We start from the raw sequence: 22,114 nt of genomic DNA, 5'->3' as shown, positions 1-22,114 counted from the left end.
GAGATGGGTTTAGCATTTGGAGAAGTGATGTTAGAGACAGGCAAAGTTATAGCTGACAACTTGACATTAAGGGAACAGATAGAATACAAATAACCAGAACTCATTTTTACCTGTCTGTAGCCATTTACTATTGGGGCAAATAGTACTTTGAAGGTCTCTGTCACTGCATTATAACAAATAAGTATTTATAATTATGACACTGTGTCCTTTAGAAAAAAAGTTAATTATTTCATTATGTTTAAGAAGGCAAGAAAATGTGTAATGGATTTTAGAAAGATTTTAAAAAAAATTCTGCTTAATGAAATCATACTTAACTTCTCTAAAAAAGGAGAAAAAAAGATCACTTTTTCCTTAAGTGATCCCAGATAAATGGGGTGGTGTATTTAAATAAATAGTTTTTCAGTCAGTGTTCACAAAAGACTTTGGAAATTAATTGGATTAGAGGATCAATTTGAATATGACCAGACAGTTTTAATTAATTTTAACTATATAGTTTGTTTATACTTTTTATTTATTTATCAAGAGAACATTTATTAAATGCTCTTTATAGTTCTTTTAGTTCAGCTTTCACAATAACTTTTCCTTAAAGAGATGGAAATAACTGAGATGTCAGGTTAATGGTTCAACTTCATAAACTTATAAAGCTGTGTAAGGCAGATTTCAGAAAAACCTGGAAGGATTTACATGAACTGATGCTGAGTGAAGTGAGCAGCGGAACCTGGAGAACATTGTATGCAGTAACAGCAACATTGTGCTATGATGAACTATGGATAGACTTGGCTCTTCTCAGCAATTCAGTGATCTAAGACAATTCCAAAAGACTTGTGATGGAAAACTCTATATGCATCCAGAGAAAGAATTATGGAGTCTGAATGCAGATCAAAGCATATTATTTTCATTTTTTGTTTTGTTTTTTCTTTTTCATGTTTTGTTCTGATTCTTCTTTCACAACATGACTAATGTGGAAATATGTTTCATATAATTGTATATGTATAACCTGTATCAGATTGCTTGCTGTCATGGGGAGGGGGAAAAATTTGGTATTCAAAATCTTACAAAAATGAATGTTGAAAGCTATCTTTACATGTAATTGGGAAAAAAATACTATTAAGTGCGAAAAAGAAAAAGAAGTGGCCTTTGGTGAACATTCTGGGGCTTGGTTCTGTTTCTAAATAAACAAATTTATTTCAGTTAAAAAAGTGTAAATGTTTTGCCAATTAAAAAAAACCCCTACATAAAATATTAGGTACCACACCATAATACCATACACCAAGTAGCATTGGGATTCAATAGTATTAAATATGTATGGATGTAGTGGCCTTTTTAATGAACAGGCATCATTGCCAACTCAAAGACAGTCACTATGTGTTTTCATAACCAAAGAACTTTTTCTAATCATAGAATTTAAATTATATATTGTGGCCCCTCATATTTTACTTTTAAGAATAACAGTTTGTGACTTGCCCCAAGTCAAGGTTATGTAATTAGTTAAGAGCAGAAATTCATTGAGATAGCATAGTGAATAGAGTGTCAGATCTGGAATCACAAATTTGAGTTCAAATTCAGCTTCAGACACTCAGAAGGCACTTCACTTTTCTGTGCCCCAGTTCCTTATCTGTAAAATGGGGAAAATAATAGCACCTACCTCCAAGGGTTGTGAAGATAAAATGAAAATAATTGTAAAGCACTTTGCAAATCTTAAAGTACTGTGTGGTTGTTGTTATATGGGTATGAATTCTGCTCTCTAATGTTTCAGTTACTAACGTAACGGAATTGCCTCATTATTAGGATGGATGGTTTCTGGTTCCAGAAATATAGAAAACTAAAAAAAATGCATTTATTACGTAGTGAGAAAATTAGGGTAAAGACTGGAGGAAGAGGTAGGAGAAAAAAAGCTAGGAGTGTGAGGTGATAGAAGAGAGTAAACAGGAAAGTATAACTTTCAACACTTGTATTATTTGGGTTGTTGATTATTCCATATGTGCATGTCTGGCTACCCAGTGAGACAGAGTTCTTGAAGGCAGGGGCTGTATGTGTCTTATATTGTTTCTGTTCTGCCCAATGCGTAGTACAGTGCTGCATTCATTATAGGGCCCTTTATAAATGCTAGTTGGATTGAATTTAGTGGAGGAAAAAAATTCTGTTTTTTATCAATAGGTGTTTAAGGAATGTTATATGTATACATTTCAGTTTGATTTAAGTTAGAGTTTTCAGAAATTGGTTTAATTTGATATTGTGGTTCTTTAGAGTTACAAATATGACTAACATTTAAAATTCCTTTTCTCCAGTATTCAAAATTTGTTTTTAAAAAACAACTGAGATTGCTTCTTTTTCAGTGGACAAGGCTATTATTTTCCTTCAGTCCTAGAATATGAGTTGCTTTGCTTTTACATGACATGATCTTCATATTTTCCACATCTGTTTCAGTAATCATTGGTTTTGGAAGCCTAAAATATTTGCAAGTTCATAGTGATGCAAAATATTCCATTGAATCTGGCTCATCTTGCCTGTTAGACTAACATTAAGTGTTCTTGTAGTTTTCATGTCTTAATGTGTTAAAAGCCATTTGGTTCTGATTATTATGTGAAACAATTTGCTTACACTGCTTCTTTACCTGTATTTTCCTGTAATTGATATCTTTGTTATCCACATTTTATTGTTTTATTGATACATTGTACTTGCTAACTAGAGATGAATTACTTTATTCTTTAGAGTCTTAGTTTCTTTATATGTAAAATGGTGATAATAACTACCTCAGAAAAATATAAAGTGAAGAAATAGTAACCTTCATTGAGATAATAGGCCTGGAAGGCCCCTGAATATTTAAGTTGTACACTACTATGAAGTGGCAACAGTAGGAACTTGTTAAATATTTGTTAAATAGAATTATCGTTTCATTAAATTTATTTTATTGCTTCCTTTAAAGTATTTTTGGGTAGAGCAGTGAAGCTTGGGATTGGAGGTAGAGAGAGTGCTGCCCTTTAAAGGTTACTGAGATTGGAAATTGGATTGGATTGAATTTGCCTTTAAAACATTTAGTTATAGTTTTTCATATTGAAAATGTTTTTTCTCACTCTGAATATATCTTTTTAGATGTTCATAAGATTAAAAAAATTCCAGACTAAAAACTATGACATCTGTGATTTCCTTTTTGTCTTTGTATTTTTTTAAACCATACCTTTTTTCCATTAAAAATTTTGTATTTTGCTTTTTCCATGTATACTGTTACCTCTTTACCAATCTTGGAAGCTTCTCATTCCTTTAAGGTTGATCTTCTGAATTAGAAGAGTCTTTGGAGACAGTTTAGTACAACCCCTATCTGAACAAGAACCCTTTTATAGTGCACCCAAAAGGTATCCAGCCTTTGTTTTCAAGACTTTCACTTGAGTATTCCCTGAATTTCTCATCTTTTCTCAAAGTGGTCTCTAAAATACTCCCACAACACTATTATTATCTATTTCTCCTACAGTTAAACTTCACTCAGAGACATTCTACCATTCTTTCCTTAAGTGTGGAAAAGCAAGAACCAGAGAATATAGCTTCTTAATGTAGAATTCTGTTCATCCCCTCTTTATCTAGTTAGTGGCAGAAATGAGGTGAGTTTTGAATAAGATTTACCTGTTCAGGAACCATATTGCAGCTGTGGGTCCCATCCCATTAATTTTCAGTGATGTCTGTGTGCCTTCATTAATTTTATTACTATCTTACTTTGAAATCCCCTCTTTCCTCCTGTCCAGTTATTTAAATTCTACTAATCTTTCAAGGCCTAGCTCAAGTCCCATCTCAAGTACAAAGCCTTTCCCAATCAATAATCAATAAAAGTACACTTTTAGTAAATATCACATGGTCTTACATTTATTAAGGCCCTCTCCTTTTCATGTATACTAGTTGTTTGGTCTCTAGTTAGATTGTAAACTTCTTAAGGACTGGATCTTTCTTTTTCAACAACTATTCATTGTCTTCTTTTGTTTTTGTCACTTTCATTTTCATATATAGCTGCTTCTACCTTCCTACCCAGCAAGCCATTACCTTTTAACAAAGATGAAAAAATAAAAAGGGGGAAAAAAGCAGCTCCTCCAAACAAAACAGCGTTTTACCTGTGCCTGACAGTCATCCATGCCATGTCCCACGCCTCTACAAAGAAGGAAGGGAGGTGCATTTTCTATCCCTTCTTTGGGGCCAAACTCAGTTTTTACATAGTATTTTCATTTTTTTCTTGCTCTTTCCTTTCCCTTTATTGTAATCATTGTTTCTGTTGTTTTCCTGGCTTTGCTTACCTCATTCTTCATCATTTCATGTCTTCCTATGTTGTTGTAATTGTATCTATTGTTTTCCTGACTTTGCCTACTTTACTTTTCATCATTTCATGTCTTCCCATGCTTCTCTGAATTGTTATATTCATCGTTTCTTATGGCACAGTAATTCTTTTGCCTCATTTTAGTGTATGCTTAGACATGGGTTGATAAGGTTAAAGGAAGTTGATATTTTGGTCATTTTTGAAGCATAATTCCAAATCACTTTCCAGAATGTTTGCAACCTTTCACAACTCCACTAATGCATACAGTGTACCTGACTTTTGTTATCCTCTCTTACCTTTATTTTTGCTTATCTTTTACCAGTTTGAGGTGAAACCTCCAGAGTTGTTTTGGTTTGCATTTCTGTTGTTAATGATATGAAGCAATCTTTCATATGTTGTTAGTAGTTGGCAATTCTTTTTGAGAACTATCTGTTCCCCTCCTTTGACCACTTGATCCATTAGCGCAGTGGTTCTTAACCTGGGGTCCCTGGGTTTTAAGGGGTCTGTTGATAAATTTTCGAGAGTCCATGAACTTGAATGGAAAAAAAAATGACATCTTTGTTTTCATTAACCTCTAACTCTGTAACTCATTGCTTAGGTTTTGATGTCTTCTTTTCCTCCTCTGCCCCCTACATGCGGTCCCTCTCTTCATTTGGGGGACCATATCCTTACTTGTGGATGCTTCTATTTTGTGAGACATTTTGGAGTTTGGGGACTAGATTTTGAAAAAAGTTATTTTTAATACTTTTTTCAGAAAGCTAAGACAATTTGCTTTTTTTGTTCCACACAGTTTTAATTTACAGCTTCTTGAATTATAGTTCTGGAAAAATAGTCTTTAAATAATCCCAGTGTTTCAAATGGAGCTACTTGACTTTGTTTTTAAACCTAAATCACTCTGGTTTTCAGTGAATGGCTGCTAATAACCCCCAATCCAAGCCTCTGTGGCTCTTTGTTAGGTTTTGATGGCTTAGATTCTAGTCCTTTTATTAGGGGGATTTTTTTTTCTTTTTGATGAGGCAATTGGGGTTGTGATGGTAAATCGGGTAGGCCATTTTTTGTCTCAATTCTTATCTAGCCCATTAGTCATTGAATAGGTGTGGCCTCAGACAAATTGAGAATGAAATGGAAATGGGAAATGGGGAAGACCTTAGGTTAGGAAGGCCAAGATCACCCACTATCCTGAGCCTTCTCCAGTCATCTTGACTTTTGTCTTGCCACTGGACTTCATGAGTCTAGAAGAGAGTGAGGCTGATGGCTTTGAGCAGCTCTGCCTCACTTAAATCCAGTTCACAAGAAAGTCAAGATATCACCCTCATGATGTCATCAGTCCTCTTCCAAAATGAAGGACAAACAGTAAGAACCTCTAACTGAAATCTCATATTTCCTTCAGTAGTGAATTTTGAAAAATTCTGATGAATCTGGTAGGTTTTACCAGATTGCCAGAGTGGTCCGTGACTTAGAAAAGGTTGGGACCCTTGCATTAGAGAAGGGCTTTTGGACTTATTATTTTGTTAGTTCACTATGTGTTTTTTATATCAGTGGATCTTTGTCTTTTTTATTCAGTTCAACAAATATTTACTAAGTGCCTACTTTATACAAAGCCTCTGGAATCACTGGGGATAGATTTTTTTAGAATTCAAATTAAATTTAAGAAAGAAGTAGCAAAAACTCCCCAATTTTTCATCCTTTTCTGAATTTTGTTTATTTTTCTAGTGAAATTTTTTGTTGCTTTTTTCTTTTTACTTTTTTTTTTGGCCTTTCTTCATTACCCATTAATTCATCCTCTCCAGTATCCCAAATAGAAGCCTTCCCTGGTTACATATTAAATATAGTCAAGCAAAGCAAATGGGCACATTGGCAGTTCCTGAAAATCTGTCTCATTCTATGCCTGTAGTATCTGTTCCTTCCATGCCAAAGGTGGGAGGCATGCTTCATCTTCGGTCCTTTAAAGTGTTTGATTGATGCATTGATCAGTGTTCAGAATTCTTTCAAAGTTTTTCTCTCTTATATTATTGTGGTCATTTAATTTTTTTGAGTGATTATGCTTATTTTATACAAGTTTTTCTAAACTTTTCTGTGACATAGGTAGGATTCAGTAGAGGAGGAGAGGGCATTCCAGATATAGCTTAGTATTTATAAAGAGTCTGCAGATGTCCCAGGCACTGTACTGAGTGCTTTACAAATATTATATTGCTTGATCTTCACAATAGCCCTGGGAGGTAGGTACTATTATTATCCCCATTTTACCGTAGAGTTTAAGTGACTTGCCAAATTTGAACTAAGGTCTTTCCAACTCCAAGTCCATTGCCATTGCACTACATAGGAAATGACTGAGTGGGGCTTGGAGACAGATGATATAGTCTAGTTTGGCTCTGCTTTAGAGTTAGTAGTAGGAAGAGTGGTAAGAAGTAAAGCTGGAAAGGTAGGATGCTGCCAGACTTGGGGTTGGGGAGAGCTTTCAGGGCCAGGCAATGCAGTTTGGATTTTATGTTTAGGAAGCATTAGGGAGCCCTTGAAGAGTTTGGAGTTGAGGAATGACATGAGGAAAGCATTCTTAGGAAAAACAAGTCTGGGTGTAGTGTGAAGGATGAATTGGAGAGGGGAAAGTCAATTAAGAGGCCATTAAACATCTCCTTTTGAGGAGAGGAGAGATATTGTAGAGTGAATCAGAAGGGTTTGCTAACTGGATAGGAGAGATCACAGAGAAGGAAGAGTCAAGGGTAACGTCAAGGTTTCTACTTAGTTTATAATAAAAACATGGATGAATGGTGATATCACTGATAGAAATAGTGAAGGAACAGGAGGGACATAAGGATAGGTTACACAGTACTCTGTGCTTTAGTAAATCTGCTTTCTTCTAAGGCTCTGGGCTTCTGTAGGAAAGGATCACGTAAGCACCATGTTGTTAATGACATAGTGATTTAACATGTTACTTTCTCCAGGAATGTTTTAATTTTAACGAAAGAAAATGCACTGACCCTAAGTAGTAAGTTTCTCTGGTAGAATTTTTCTGGTATGAGGGATTTGAAGTGGGGAACCTATTTCTGATGGGAACAGCATTTTCAGGTGTCCCTCAAAATATGTAAGTGACCACTACTACATGGTTTTGGTTACAATTGAAAGCAAATAAAATGATTTATAGACTCAATCTGAACTTTTTTTTCCCATCTCTTTTTAAAATTCATTGTAGACCCCAGGGAGAGCTGGCTCTCAAGGTTCAGATTCTGATTCATCAGCAACACCTGGAAATGCCTTGGATGTCAACAGTGAAGGCTCTTCAGAGGTATGGTAATATTAATGTAACAAAGCAAATTTAGTATTGTTCGGGGAAAACAGCAAATGTTTGAGGAAGGCATAATAAGTGAAACATCTTATAACAAGGTTCTTATAGCATTACCAAACAAACTGGAACATGCATTTTGAAATCATAATTGTAGGTACAGGTGTGCTTAGTAGATCCCATTTTTGGACAAGGATGGTCAGGTAAGGGCTTTTAAAGCTTTGAAAAATGAAGCAGGAAATATGGCTTGTCTATTAATGACTCTTAGTTCATGCCTGTGATCTTTTATGAAATGATAACATTGTGTCTATAAGAAATTACCTTGTAATTATATGATATTTGTTTAACTATGTATACTGTTATCAGCTAGGGGGACCAGTTGTTTTAATTTACATTTCTTTTATTAATAGAGATTTGGATTATATTCTTATAATAAGCTTTTATTCAATGCAAATATCCTAGCATTTGGTTGGTAACGAAAGATGTTAATGTAGTAAGTAATTAAAGACTTCAAAAAGTAACTCAGAAGTTGTTGAGAAGTCAACTTCACTGATTGATTTAACTTTTAAAATTCAATTATTTTTTCAGTCCTCTGAAGAAGAAAGTGAACATGTAGATAAGGAACTAGTGAACATAGTTTAGTTTACTTGTATTTTTCAAAAGTATTTGATGAGTTTTTAAACCAAAAAGTGCTTAAAAACATAAATACATGCTTAAGTACATATATAAAACTGGAATTATGGAGGGTGTTTTTATGAATCAAGGACTAGCAAACTAAATCAAGAAATACTTGTTTAGACAAGGCATTATGCTGGGGCCTGATTAGGCAGGGCCTTTAAGGATCTTAGATTTATTGGGGTTGAAAGTTACATAATAGAAAAAAATTTAAGTATTAGTCAATAAGCATTTATTAAGCACCTACGACGTGCCTGGCACAGTGGTAAGTGCTGGAGATACAAAGAAAGGTAGAAGGTGAGCCTCTTGAGAGCAGGGACTATTTAATGAGGGAGACAAGCAAACAAATATATACAAGCAAGCTATGTATAAGATAAAAAGGAAATAATGAACAGAGAGAAGGCACTAGAATTAAAAGGGGTTGGGAAAGGCTTCCTGGAAGGTGGGATTTTAGTTGGAACTGGAAGGAAGCCAGGGAGTAGAGATTGGGGGTGGGGGGTTGTTCAGGTATGGGGAATGCCAGAGAAAATGCCCAGAGCATTTTCTTGTTCTGGGAACAGCAAGGAACCCGGTATTATTGGATCAAAGAATAAATGAGAGAGTATAAGGTATAAGAAGAATGGAAAGGTTTGTGTGGGGGATGGGGAGGTAGAGGGTGGGAGGGAGAGTGCTAGTTTATGAAGGGTTTTGAATGCTAGAGGATTGTGTATTTGATCTTGGAGATGATAGGGAGCCACTGAAATTTATTGAATAGGTGGGATGCCATGATCATACCTCTGCTTTATTTAGGAAAATTAGTTTGGCAGCTGAATGGAGGAGGGACTGGAGTGTGCAGAGCCTCAAGGCAGGCAGACCCACCAGCAGGCTGTTAGGATAGTTCAGGCATGATGATGAGAGGGCCTTCACCAGGCTGGTGGCAGTGTTGGGAAAGGAGGGGGCATATTTGAGAGATGTTGCAAAGGTGAAATTAACAGACCCTGGCAAAAGCGTGGATATAGGGGGTGAAAGATGGTGAAGAGTCATAATACCTAGGTTGCAGGCCTAGGAAGCCTGGGAGGATGATGTTGCTGTCTGAAGTAATAGGGAAAGTGAGGAGCTGGGGAGATAGGATTTAGAGAGAAAGATAATGAGTTCGGTTTTGAACATGCTGAGTTTTAGATGTCTGCTGGACATTCATCATGCTAGACTTAATTGGCACGGAGCTGTTCTTCACCAGGGAAGGAATACTAGATTCATTGTTGAGTTTTCCCAGAAGAGCTGTAGACAGTCTGCTTCTCTAGCCAAACAGGCCAACCAAGTATAGGGAATTTACTGGAAAGATTTTTTTTTTTGAGGGGGAGAATGAAATCATTATCCTTGCGTAATAATAATAATAACAACAATGCTATATATTTCTATTGGACTTTGTACTTTTCAGAACTCTTCATATACATTTGCTTGTCCATGGTATGTCTTTGCTCATGATATAATCATGTATTTCTGGCCAGTGCACCTGATAAAAGGTTTTTTGTAGTTGCAAATAGTCCATAGAAGTGACTTTATATTTATTAAGCACCTTTTATATGCAAGGTGCTGGAGGAGTTGGCATCCATATGTTATCTATAACATGTAGATAACACAGTCTCTACCCTCATGGAGCTTACAGTCTAGGAAAAAATATTTTGAAATACAAAAAAATACTTTATACTCTTATACTCTGAACTGTATTATAAGTAAATTATAGTTACAAAATGTTATGTGAGATTTGAGGAGGCTGGTCATTACTGTTGGAAGCTCAAGGAAGGCATTTATGAAGGAAAGGACATTTTTGGGCTTTTTATGGGCAAGAGTAATTCACCAAGGAGGGACGAGGAGGAGAAAGACATTTTAGGCACAGTAAGTGACTAACCAAAACTGGAAACAATTAAAAGGATGAAGGGGTTGAAGTATACAGGGGAGGATAGGTAATAAAAAAATGAAAATTTTTTTAGGAAAAATGAAGAGGGGATTCAGTTGAAGTTCTTAAAATCATAAAGGACATGTATGGGATAAAAACATGGATTTATTTATTCAACAAATTCTGGACCGCTAGCATGAGGTAACTGACTCCTTGAAGTTCATTGCAGGTAACTTTAAGGTCAATAAAAAGGAAGTGTTACCTTCCATAGCCATAGTAAACTTGTAGAACTTTTAGTGACAAGTGGTCACATGGGCAGAAAATATAAATTGGTTCAAGAAGGAGTTAGAGAGATTCCTGAGAATAGTGTCATGATAGGTTAGGAAGAAAGGATGAATTGGAATATAGCCCTATTATTTGGATGTTGGAAGGCAGTGGAAGCAACCGTCTCCTCTATATAAAAGATGCATTGGTGCAATTACTAGAGACAGAATTTTGGACTGGAAAATGATTGGCATTTTTCAGCATGATATTTCATATTTTATTTTTTTTCTGCACTGATTACTTAGTAATAAAAATGTTCAGATTCTTAGAGTATTCTTTGTCCACCTGTCTTATAATGTGTTCATCCTTTTTTTTTTTTAAGTATGAGGATTCTGGAAGTTGTCAGTTTACCTTTTTAATTCTTAATCCCCCAAAATAGGTGTTTTTCAGTTAATTACATGGATTTAAAGCTGAATAGAAAAAGTAATTTAACTGATTATTATCTCAGAGGTTTTAGTTCACTTTGGGACCCCAGTTGAGTTCTGAGTTATTTGATAAGAACCAGTCCATCTATCCTAATTTTTGTTGACATTTCTCACGATGATCAGATCTAATTAATTACATACATTAGGTAATTATCCTGTGGCTGTGTAAACTCTGTTTTATGAATTCTGTTAGACTTTACCTGGACTGCCTTTATAACAGTCACATTAATTTCCCCTATGCTGTAAGATGCTTTTTGATTTTACCTTTTTAATATATCTCATGTTCAAAATATTGATTAACAGTGAGTTACTTAATCATATTTGGCTTTCTTATAAATCCATGACCTTATGCTATAATATTGTTATGTCTGTAGGCTGAGATTTGAACAGTCTGTAACATTTTAAAGTCTATATTTTTCTGGATGTTAGACTACTTAAATGTACAATCGTAACTCCTCACTTCAGTGAAATGGACTTCATGCTCATTTTACATTGAACAGTAAGATGAATGTTTTGGAGATTTTATTTTATGGCTACTTTAAGCAGATAGACTCGACACTTTTTTTTCCTTCAAGACTGCCATTACTAGCTATGTGCATCTTAATTCAAAGTACAAAATAAACATGCTCTTTTAAGATCAGATTTCAGTATTAGCAACTAACTGATATATTTTCACATTATCAAGTCTGGCATTATTGCGTGATATGTGAACATTGTATATATGCATCATTTGACTCATTAACTAGTTGGTTTTGTCATATTAAATGTTGAAATTCTTTAGTGGTCTTTGGGTGTCTCTATGAGAGTCTGGGTAAAAACTAACAAACAAAAAACAGGCCAACGGGTATCACTGATTTTTATTTTCCCTAATTTAAGCATCTGTAGATTCCTTCTAACTTTCTAGGAAATTCATTTTTGGATAAGGGCAGAACTGTTCTAGGGCAAAGCTGATCCAGGATGATTTGGTCCAGCAGAGCCCTGTTTATATTGAGAAAAGACAGATTTTTTACCCCCAGCCCTAGACCTTTGAATCATTTGGGTTAGGTACCCTGGAAACTCACATGATACCACTTTTTACCTCTCTCCTTGGAGGAATCTGGAACTACTCTGATCTTTTGATCCCCTAAGAATTCTTTGAATAAGCAGATGACCCATTAAAGCAGGTTTTCCATTTGATCCCTCATACTGGGTTTATAGTTTCAAAGAGATAGGCTGTTATATCATTATCACCAGTATTTAGTAAGACAGAAAGGCCACATAGAGTAAATGTCAATACTAAATAATTTCAGTATTTGATCATTTCAGAGATAAAGATTTCATTGATGTTGGTACTTTCTCCATCAATGTAGCTTTCCCTTCTTGCCCATTCCAGTTTTGCTGGCCTGTCATCTTCTTTCTGACACCTTAACATAGATGACTCCCAAGAGTCTGTCTTTGACACTCTACATTTCTTTCTCTACTCTCCTGTGGCCTCTTGTTTCATATCACAACTTCAATTACCACCTGTATATAGATCTATAGCTTTAGTTTTGACTTCTGATTTCCACACCTGTGTCACCAGCTATTTAGAGTATTCTACTACCTGTCTAAAATTGAGTGTATTTTTTTCCCGTAAACTTTTTTCCTTCTGACTTTATAATGTCTTTCTGTAGTACTTCCCTTTACCTTGGCCTCCCGTATTCACAACCTAGGTGTCATCTTTTGGCTGTTAACTCTACCTCCTCTCTCATTTGATCAGTAATCAGATCCTGCTGTTTCCACCTCTGAAACAAGCCTCCTGTTTTATCTCCTTGTGATCCTACACTGGTATAGCCTCTCATTATCACTGGCCCAGACTAGTGCAATAGCTGTTCTGCAATACTTCCTATCTCACCTTTCTTCTCCTTCTTTGATGCTATATTTCATACCGCTGCCAGAATAATATTTCATCCATATGAATCTGGAAATGTCATTGCTTTGTTTAGAAATCTTCAGTGACTCTTTCTTGCCAATCTAGGAAAGTTGACTGCTTTGGCATTTGAAGGCCCTCCAACCATTTAGAGCTTTTTTCTAAGATTACTCTGCTCCCAGAGCACTCTGCTCTGGTAAAATTGGACTCTCCTCTACCCTGAAATTCGTACATATTGGGTTCCCATACCTCTGTGCCTTTATTTGCACTTTGGAGTAAGTATGGACTTGTCATTTAATCAAAAGAGTAAATACATTAAACCTTGGCTTTTAGCAGGGAACGTGAATTACAAAGATTACACTTTGAGTATTTTTTTCCACTTTTGTGGATTAACAATACTCAAATTTTATTTCACTTAATTTTTTTCTTTCAAATATCTAATTTATTTCCTATCTTTCATATTTTTGAGTTGACTTTAAAATAACACATAGAGTTTGTTGTTTCACTGGGCTTCATCGGTCCATTTTGTATGAAAAGCTGTGTAACTGTGACTAGTCTCTTGGAGCATTTCCAGAAGGAGCACAGGGAGAAACAATGCAGTGGCCAGACCCTTCTTAATGACTCCCTTGTTACTATGGGTCCCTAATGTTTTGTTTTAGCTCTGGTGATGGGCTTCTCAGAGTACGGGGGCTTCACCATTGATTGGCTATTGCTTAACCTTTTCTGATACAAGGGATTATGGGCTGCTGTAATTATGCATGCCTAAAGCATTGTATGATAAGCAAAATGGAAAATCTGCATTTATTACTTATGTTTTGTGGATGTTTTCTTTTGTGATCTTTGAAATGTCAAAGATTTAAGCTAATGTTTTTACATAACTTAACCCATGATATTTCATTCATAAGTGAGTTAAAAACTATTTTCTTTCATTTATCTTGGCAAGGGTAATATTTTTTAAAAATTAATTTTAATAAATAATTATTATATATAACCAATAGCACAATCATAATAATAGATAATAAAGTAATGATTTAATGTATTTATATTTATAATAAATTAATAAGTAGATTTTAAATTAAAATTAAATCCAGGGAGGTGAATGTGTTAGATTTTTCTAGATTATCTGCCCCTCAGACAATCATTGCAAAAGAACGTTATGGTGTGAAAAGGTGCTATCATCTAGAGAAATCCATTCCGTTAAATTTAATAAATACCTATTGAGAATCTACTATGTGCAAGGCATTACATGAGGTCTTGTCTGTGATGTATAGATAGGACACAGGTCTTACTTGCTGTCAGTGAGCTCATGAAGCAGTAGGGTTGATAAGGCAGAGACATAATTACTACCTAACCCTGGCAAGAACCTATGATTATTACCCTTTGTGCGAGAACTTCCTCCATCTCAGCTGTTTATAATTTATGGTCTTACTGAGTTGCCTGAAGTTTATAGGAATTAACCTACCCACGGGTCAGACAGGTAGAAAGTGTAATTGGAAAAATTTGAACTCAGATCTTTCTAGCTCCAAGTCCCACATTCTTTCTATTATGCTATGTTGCCTTTCATAGAAATAATTATGCTATAGTAATTTAAGTGCTACAGAGTACTAAGTTTGGTTTAGAAGAGTTTGTTAGAGCTAGAAGAGACTGTGGAAATTATTTAGTTTGGTCCCATTATTTTATAAATGACGCTGATTCCAACAGAAGTGAAATGACTTGTTTAAGTTGAAGAGCAAGCTCTGCTATATTCCAACCAGCTCTTATTCTGAGTTGGCTGGAACAAGAAACCAGGCTTCTAGGCTCCCAGATATAAACCTCCACCACTGCCTCATGGGGAAGAGACATCATGAGGCTGGGGAAATCAAAACATAGTTCATTAAGTAGGTGATATTTGAGGTTGACCTAGAATGATAGGTTGGCTTCTGACAGGTAAGAGAGGATTCTCCACATTCCATGTGAAGTGAATAGGATGAACAGAGGTGAGGAGACTGAAAAACATGGGCTAATTTAGAGAAAGTTCATTAAGTTTATCTATGGCAGCAGGTATGGGTAAGGAAATAGTGGAAAAGCAACTTTGGGACCATATTGTGGACATACTTCAAAGCGTTGAAAATATTTGGGAAAGGGGCTGAGGTAATCAATCAGTCCTCTGCTTTTGGAAGATGAATTTGGCAGCAGTGTAGAGAAGTAGAGTATGGTTTAGAAGGGAGGGAGACTAGAGATGGAGAGAACAGCTAGCTAAGCTATTGAAATAGTCTTATTAAGAATGGTAATTAGGGCCCATACTAGGGTGAAATCAGTGACTATGATGCTGTATGTTAATGAGAAAAGGGAACAAATTTATTTTAGAACCTATTAAAACTTTTAATGAGAAAGTAAAGCTCTTTATGCCATCTAGGTATTGAGAAAATAAAGCTTTTTGTCTTGTTAAGTGAGAGAATTACACATTCAGTAAAAATTCCTCTTAATTGTTCAAAGGATCATACACACACAGAAAGACTTACCAGTAAAACTTCCTAGAACAGAAATGACGAATCATATATAGTATACATAGTTAGAGCCCAATATATATATGTGTGCATATATGCATATGCAGAATTGGGGAGGGGGAAGAGACAAACATTGGCAATAATCAAAATGACCCTATGACTCAAGAGATCCAGTTCTAGTTTTATTCTGTCAGTGTCACTGTGTGACCGTGGATGAATTATTTTACTACTGTGTGCCATTTCCTTCTCTGTAAAATGAGTGGACTGCATTAGAGAGCCATTACATTTTTATTATGGTATAAAAAAGATTCTAGGATTAATACATGTAGCTTATTTTAAAAGAAAACTTTTAGGATCTTTTAAAAACAATTTTATGAATTTATTTTTAGTTTTTAACGTTTGCTTCTATAATCTTTTTTTTTATTTAGGCAATTGGGGTCAAGTGACTTGCCTAGGGTCACACAGCTAGTTAAGTGTCAAGTATTTGGTCTGAGGCTGGATTTGAACTCAGGTCCTCCTGACTTCAGGACCGTTGCTCTATCCATTGTGCCACCTAGCTGCCCCTCCATAAGCTTTTAGTTTTAAATTTTCTCCCCCTCCCTTCCCACCTCCCTTCCCAAGATGGTGTGCAATCTGATACAGGCTCTACATATACATTCCTATTAAACATATTTTCACATTATTCGTGTTGTAAAGAAGAATTAGAACCAATAGGAGTAACCACAAGAAAGAAGAAACAAAACAAAACAGAAGGAAAAAAAAGAACAAATAGTATACTTCAATCTGCATTCAAACTCCATAGTTCTTTTTTCTGGATGTGGATGGCATTTTCCAGCATGAGACTTTTGCAGATGTCTTAGATCTTAGCATTGCTGAGAAGAGTTGAGTCTATTGAAGTTAGTCATTGCACAATGTGGCTGTTCCTATGTACAATGTTCTCCTGGTTCTGCTCACTTCACTCAGCATCAGTTCATGCAAGTCTTCCCAGGTTTTTCTGAAATACACCTGCTCATCTTTTCTTATGGAACAATAGTATTCCGTTACATTCATATACCACAGCTTGTTCAGTCATTCCCCAGTTGATGGGCATCCTGTCAATTTCCAATTCTTTGCCACCACAAAAAGAGCTGCTATGAATTTTTGTGCATGTGGGTCCTTTTCCCATTTTTGTATCTCTTTGGAATACAGCCTTAGAAGTGCTATTGCTGTGTTAAAGGGCATGCACATTTTTATAGCCCTTTGGATAGTTCCAAATTACTCTCCAAAATGGTTGGATCAGTTCACAACTCTACTAACAATACGTTAATGTTCCAGTTTCCCCACATCATCTCCAACATTTATCATTTTCCTGTTTTGTCATGTTAGCCAATCTGATAGGTGTGCTGTGGTACCTCAGAGTTGTTTTGATTTGCATTTCTCTAATCAGTAGTGATTTAGGGCATTTTTCGTATGACTATAGATAGCTTTAATTTCTTTATCTGAAAACTGCCAGTTCATATCCTTTGACCATTTATCAACTGGGGAGTGACTTGTGTTGTTATAAATTTGACTCAATTCTCTGTATATTTTAGAAATAAGGCCCTTATCAGAGACATTGGTTATAAAAATTCTTTCCTAGTTTTCTGCTTCCCTCCTAATCTTGATTGCATTGGTTTTGTTTGTTCAAAAACTTTTCAATTTAATGTAATCAGAATTGTCCATTTTGCTCTATCTCTTGTTTGGTCATAAATTCTTCTGTTCTGCATAAATCTGACAGGTAAACTATTCCTTGCTATCCCAGTTTGCTTATAGTATCAGCTTTTATATCCAAATCTTGTACCCATTTTGACTTTATTTTGGTATATGGTGTAAGATTTTGGTCTATGCCTAGTTGCTGCCATACTCTTTTCCAGTTTTCCCAGCACTTTTTGTCAGATAGTGAGTTCTTATCACAGAAGCTGGGGTCTTTGGGTTTATGAAACAGTAGATTACTATAGTCATTGACTACTGTGTCTTGTGTACTCAGTCTATTCCACTAATCCACCATTCTGTTTCATAGCCGGTACCAAGTAAACTTTTAGGATCTTAAGAGTGAATTATGGAAAAGAGATAAAAATGATTTTTTGGCAGCACATTATTAAAATCATTAAGTCCAAGTGGTATATGCTGTGAATTTACAAAGCCTTTGAGAAACAAAACTCACTAATATGGTGTTAAATTGGTGCATAGCTAGTTTATTTATGCACAGCTTAATGCTGTTGCTACATTTCAACATGTGTGTTGAGATTAAGGGATTCTACTGTTGCTAGCATCCTCCTGGGATATCTCTTTGTGGCCTAGAGGTGATCCTGTGTTCTCAAAGGCTAGGCAATCTAACCTGGAATCATTTTGAATACAGTCTGGGTATTAGACTGTGTATTGCCTGAAAACCTTCCAAGTTCAGAGAGGCTCATTACCTGCCTAAAGATTGGCCACAGCACAGCATTTTTGGCCACATATTTTGTGAAGCATTTCTCTTAGGATACAAAGGTATTATTTATGTTTGTTGAGAAAGCCTAAACTGACCTAAAGTGATGAAATCACAGATCTTTGAAGCTGGAGTGACCCCATACCATTTCAGAAAAATCTGGAAAAGAGAAATAAGATCTAGCATTGGAAGTTCTTATAGGTCAGTATGGGTAGAGTGTGCCCAATTCCCAGAGCCTATTATTTCATACTTTAAAATTGGTCTGAGCAGAAAATTAAGTGACTAAGGACAGCCATCAGAAACTTTTGCCCAGATGTGTGGATTCATCAGGGGAAAAATAGGGTTTTGCTAAGTGGTAGAAAACCAGAAAGCCAAAGGAAGGGGAATCTTCCGCTGATTTTGATTTAGTTGGCAGTTTGGAGCATGGGTGGAGAGAGGTGTTGATGCAGTTAAGTAGTGAGGTTATTGCCTTTGGGTAATATAGATTAGATGACAAAAGTACAAGGGGACCCAAGAGAAGATAATTGCTTTTGAGAAACCAAGGCTAAAAAGTTATTGGTGGTTTGCTTTTTAATTGGAATGGATTTACCTTTCTTTTGTTTTCTCAATTTACTTCCTGCTGAATAGATATTTCTCTAAAAAAAATTAATAGAGCCTTAGACAGAAATACTAGAGCCATTAAATCTATAAAACTCTATAAAGTTTAACCTCAGATTGTAAAAAAGACTCTCTCTTCTATATTATCTCATGGCAATTGAAATGAGCTATGTCCTTAATGATGATGATTATATCTATTTTCAATTCCAAAGAGTGTTTTTTCCCCTTGGGAACACAGTTTCAGGTGTTAATATATTCCCACAGCATCTGTGTAGGTCAGGCAACAGTGTAAAGGAACAATCCGCTCATTAAATCCCTAACTGTCTGGATTGGCATTTAGTGTTTTAAAGAGAGCTACTCGAGTCTCACTCTTTGTATTAGGTTAGAGTTAGAAGACCTAGGTTCAGATCCTGTCTCAGCTTCTTAATACTTGTATGACTTTGGGTTAGTTCACTACACCTCCTTGTGCTTCAGCTTTTTCATCCATAAAAATAAGGAATTGGTCTAGTGGTTGTCCAAGGTCCCTTTCAGCTCTAAACTGTGATCTGAAATCTTTCAAGAGTCCAATCTGTAAAATGGAAGCTGAGAGATGTCGCAGTAGCTTTGCATATGCTAGCACAGTGCTGGATACACAGAAAGTGCTTAATAAATATTTGCTGATTGTGACACTAATAGTTTATAATTCATGGAAGAAAGCACAATTGGATTACTTTCAAAGTATGAGCCATAGCATTGACTCCTTACCCTAATAAAAGTATTACAAACTTGGGAACTTTTAAATCATGGAAATCATTAAGACCAAGTCTTATGAAAGTATGCAAGTATGCCTATGTAAGCATGTACTGAACCAACCTGGTAATCTGCTGCTACAGTGAGGGTTTGGAGCCAAAGTACCACTCATGTGTTTGACTAAAGGATGCATTTGAAACAGCTAGCTGGCAGGAATACCTGCTTGATAGATTGCAGATCATTTGTCTTCCTTTTTGTGTGTGTATTATTTGAAAAAAAGTAAGATGAAACAATTGTTTCATCCTGATATTTTACAGATTTGAAGAAAAGAGAAGTATCTCACAACTGAAACCTTATACTTGTATTTTATAAATTATTTCTCTCAAAATATAAATAAATACCCTTTGGAACAATATGGAACCTGGGGAAAAATGCTTTTTATGCAGTGTTATTTTCAGTCTATAGATTGTAGTTCTTAATGGTAGTTTGTGAGTGGAAAGGAAGTTCATAGGGTTATTACATAGTAAGTTATATTGGTACCATAAAAAGATTTGTTTTGATTGCTTTATGATAGGAAAAAGGCTTCTAGCTATGTTGTCCTTGTGTTGAGAGTGCAAGGAAAGCATAAGCCATAGTTGCTGAGACATAGAAAGAATAATAACGTCATAATGCTTCTGATATTTATGTGGTTTGTTTCAAGTAGACTTCTGTCCCTTTTTGAAGATATGATTCCTTATTCTTTCTTTGATTTGGAAATACCTCTTCTCCCTATTCCTGACTCACCTCTAGTGTTTTATAACATGCTTCTATTTAAGAAAAATTAATTGACCAAAATTTAATTTCTTTTCAAGAATTTTGAAACATTTCCTCAAAAAAAAGTGTTAGTCTGATGGTGAAACAAAACCAAAGTTTGAATTTTGTCTCTTGAGTTCAAGAAACATTAAGACCTTGGTGTGCAAAGTGTATTCTAGGGGAGATGACAATGTTTAGACAAACCATAGTCCCAGCTCTCAAGAACAACTGAAGATGTGACATGTATACTGAAATACACAGATAAATCTGTGATCTCATTGATGTAATTATTTTTCCATTTATGCAAATTTCAACCCATTCCTGACAGCCCTTCATATTCTTGTTATTGCTTGTCCATAACTTCACCCTTAGTATACTCAAGTTCTTTGGATGTTGTAAGGATATCACTGGAGTGCTCAGGATGCCCATTGGTTAGTTCATATTCATATAGATGTGGCCAACTTACAATTTTTGATCATATATTTGTTTTGTAATATTCTTTCCATAGTTTCTGATACTGTACTGCTCCATTGCACACCTTGTGTGATCCTCAACTTCAGTTCTTTGGAGACTGGAGTTTTTCAATGACTTGAAGCCATACAGCATCATTGGAAGAATATTGGTATTAAAAAGATGAGCTTTTGTTTCCTGAAAAGGTTTTTGGTTATTAAAAGTACTATACCATTTCCCAATGGCGAGCCCAAAGACTCTCCTCATATTCAGTCTTGGACCTACCTCATTGTCCATTTGCTTCGTCTGTCCTAAATGTATGAATGAATAGGTTCTGTAGACCATCCATCAGCAGCAGCATCTTGTAGTCTGAATGATTAGGCATTCTCACTCACTTGTGTCTTTTTTTTTTTCCTCCTGTGTAGTTAGGCCACTTGTTTAAGAGATTATGAATGTTGTTTAGGAGACCACATTGTTCTGAAATTGCGTGAAGTAGAGCATGTAGAAGTCTTCATTATCTATCTGAAACTTCTCTGTCTTTAAGTCTGTATTGGATCTCTTAAGTGATGGTGGCAAATACCTTGTCTCCCTGCTCACTGGCAGTCATTGTATTAATTAATCAGAGGGTTGTCAAGTAAAGTTATCTATTTTGTATCTTTTTGGGTATACACGCACATATATATGTATGTATATATACATATGTCTATGTATGGATGACTTGCTGAAAGCCTCATTCTGCTCTGTCAAATCAAATATTTTTTAATAGCTAACAAATAATATGCACAATGGATTCTTGAATTCTGTATCTTTTGATAATCTGTGTGATGGTAAAGGTGTGATCTACTATGTATATTGCTTGTGAAAGCCTTTCTGTTTCTTTTCAATATTGTCATCAATATGCAGATTATTTTCATAAAATGTTTATTTAAATGGGAAAACAGGCAAATGGATCAGTAGTTATTGGTATTTTCTCGGTTGCCTTTTTGGATAATGATAAGATGTGAGTTTTTTTTTTACTAACCCCCCCACCTTTTTTTTTCTGTTCACCTCTTTTTAGAAAGAAAATAGGTCTAGTTGAGAATCAGTTCTCTCAAGATTGTCCAGCATAGATGTCTTCCATGTGTACTTGGTATAGTCAGTCTACTTTTCCCATCTTTGTTTTCTTCAGTGCTTTTCCCAGTTCCATAAACACTAGGACTATGATGTCCAAAATGTGGTTGTGCATTGATGGTGAAAAGAGTTTGATATAAAAAAGTTTTTGTGCATCTTTCTCACCTTTCTTTTATTTGTTAGTTTCGTCTTTAAATATGCTCTAGATAGTATTTATTTAAAAATTTTTATTAATATAAAACATTTCCATATTAGTCATTTTGTACAAGAAGAGTCAAATAAAAGAAAAAAAGGAAAGTGAAATAATAGCATGTTTCAGTCTGTATTCAATCAATATAGATTCTTTCTCTGGAGGTGGATAGTATGCTTCAGTATTAGTCCTTTGGATTGATTGAGATTAGGTGATTTGCTCAGGATCACATAGCCAGTATGTGTTGGAAATGGGATTTGAACCCAGGCTGGCTCTCCACTATGCCATACTGCCAATAGTAATTGTTATTATAGAACAAAATTGATGTAGCCAATTAAGAATTGCTAGAAAGGTTTTTTTTTTCTTTTTAAGTTCTTTTTTTAAGAAAGAACTTGTGTGCTTCAAAGTGTATTGTTTGGAAAGTCTTTAAGATACATATGGTTTTCTTTTTTATGAAGTAGTTACTCAGAATGGATATTATAATTACATTGTAAAATTTCAGAATTTATGATTGTCACAAGTGTTAATTATTGGATAACAGTATGAATG

The 22,114-nt window shown here is 35.3% G+C and overlaps 1 protein-coding gene across 1 annotated transcript in view; it reads left to right on the top strand.

The window, feature by feature from the left end:
- EEA1 (early endosome antigen 1) overlaps positions 1–22,114 on the top strand; it is a 121,305-nt gene that overhangs the window by 17,356 nt on the left and 81,835 nt on the right. The window contains 1 exon segment of the mRNA XM_021006418.2: positions 7,488–7,580. Coding sequence (XP_020862077.1) covers positions 7,488–7,580 — 93 coding nt within the window.

The sequence above is a fragment of the Phascolarctos cinereus genome, unplaced genomic scaffold, assembly GCF_003287225.1.
Source record: "Phascolarctos cinereus isolate Bilbo 61053 unplaced genomic scaffold, phaCin_HiC Scaffold_1;HRSCAF=81, whole genome shotgun sequence".
NCBI classification, from domain to species: Eukaryota; Metazoa; Chordata; class Mammalia; order Diprotodontia; family Phascolarctidae; genus Phascolarctos; species Phascolarctos cinereus.
This window is presented reverse-complemented; position numbering and strand designations above follow the sequence as displayed.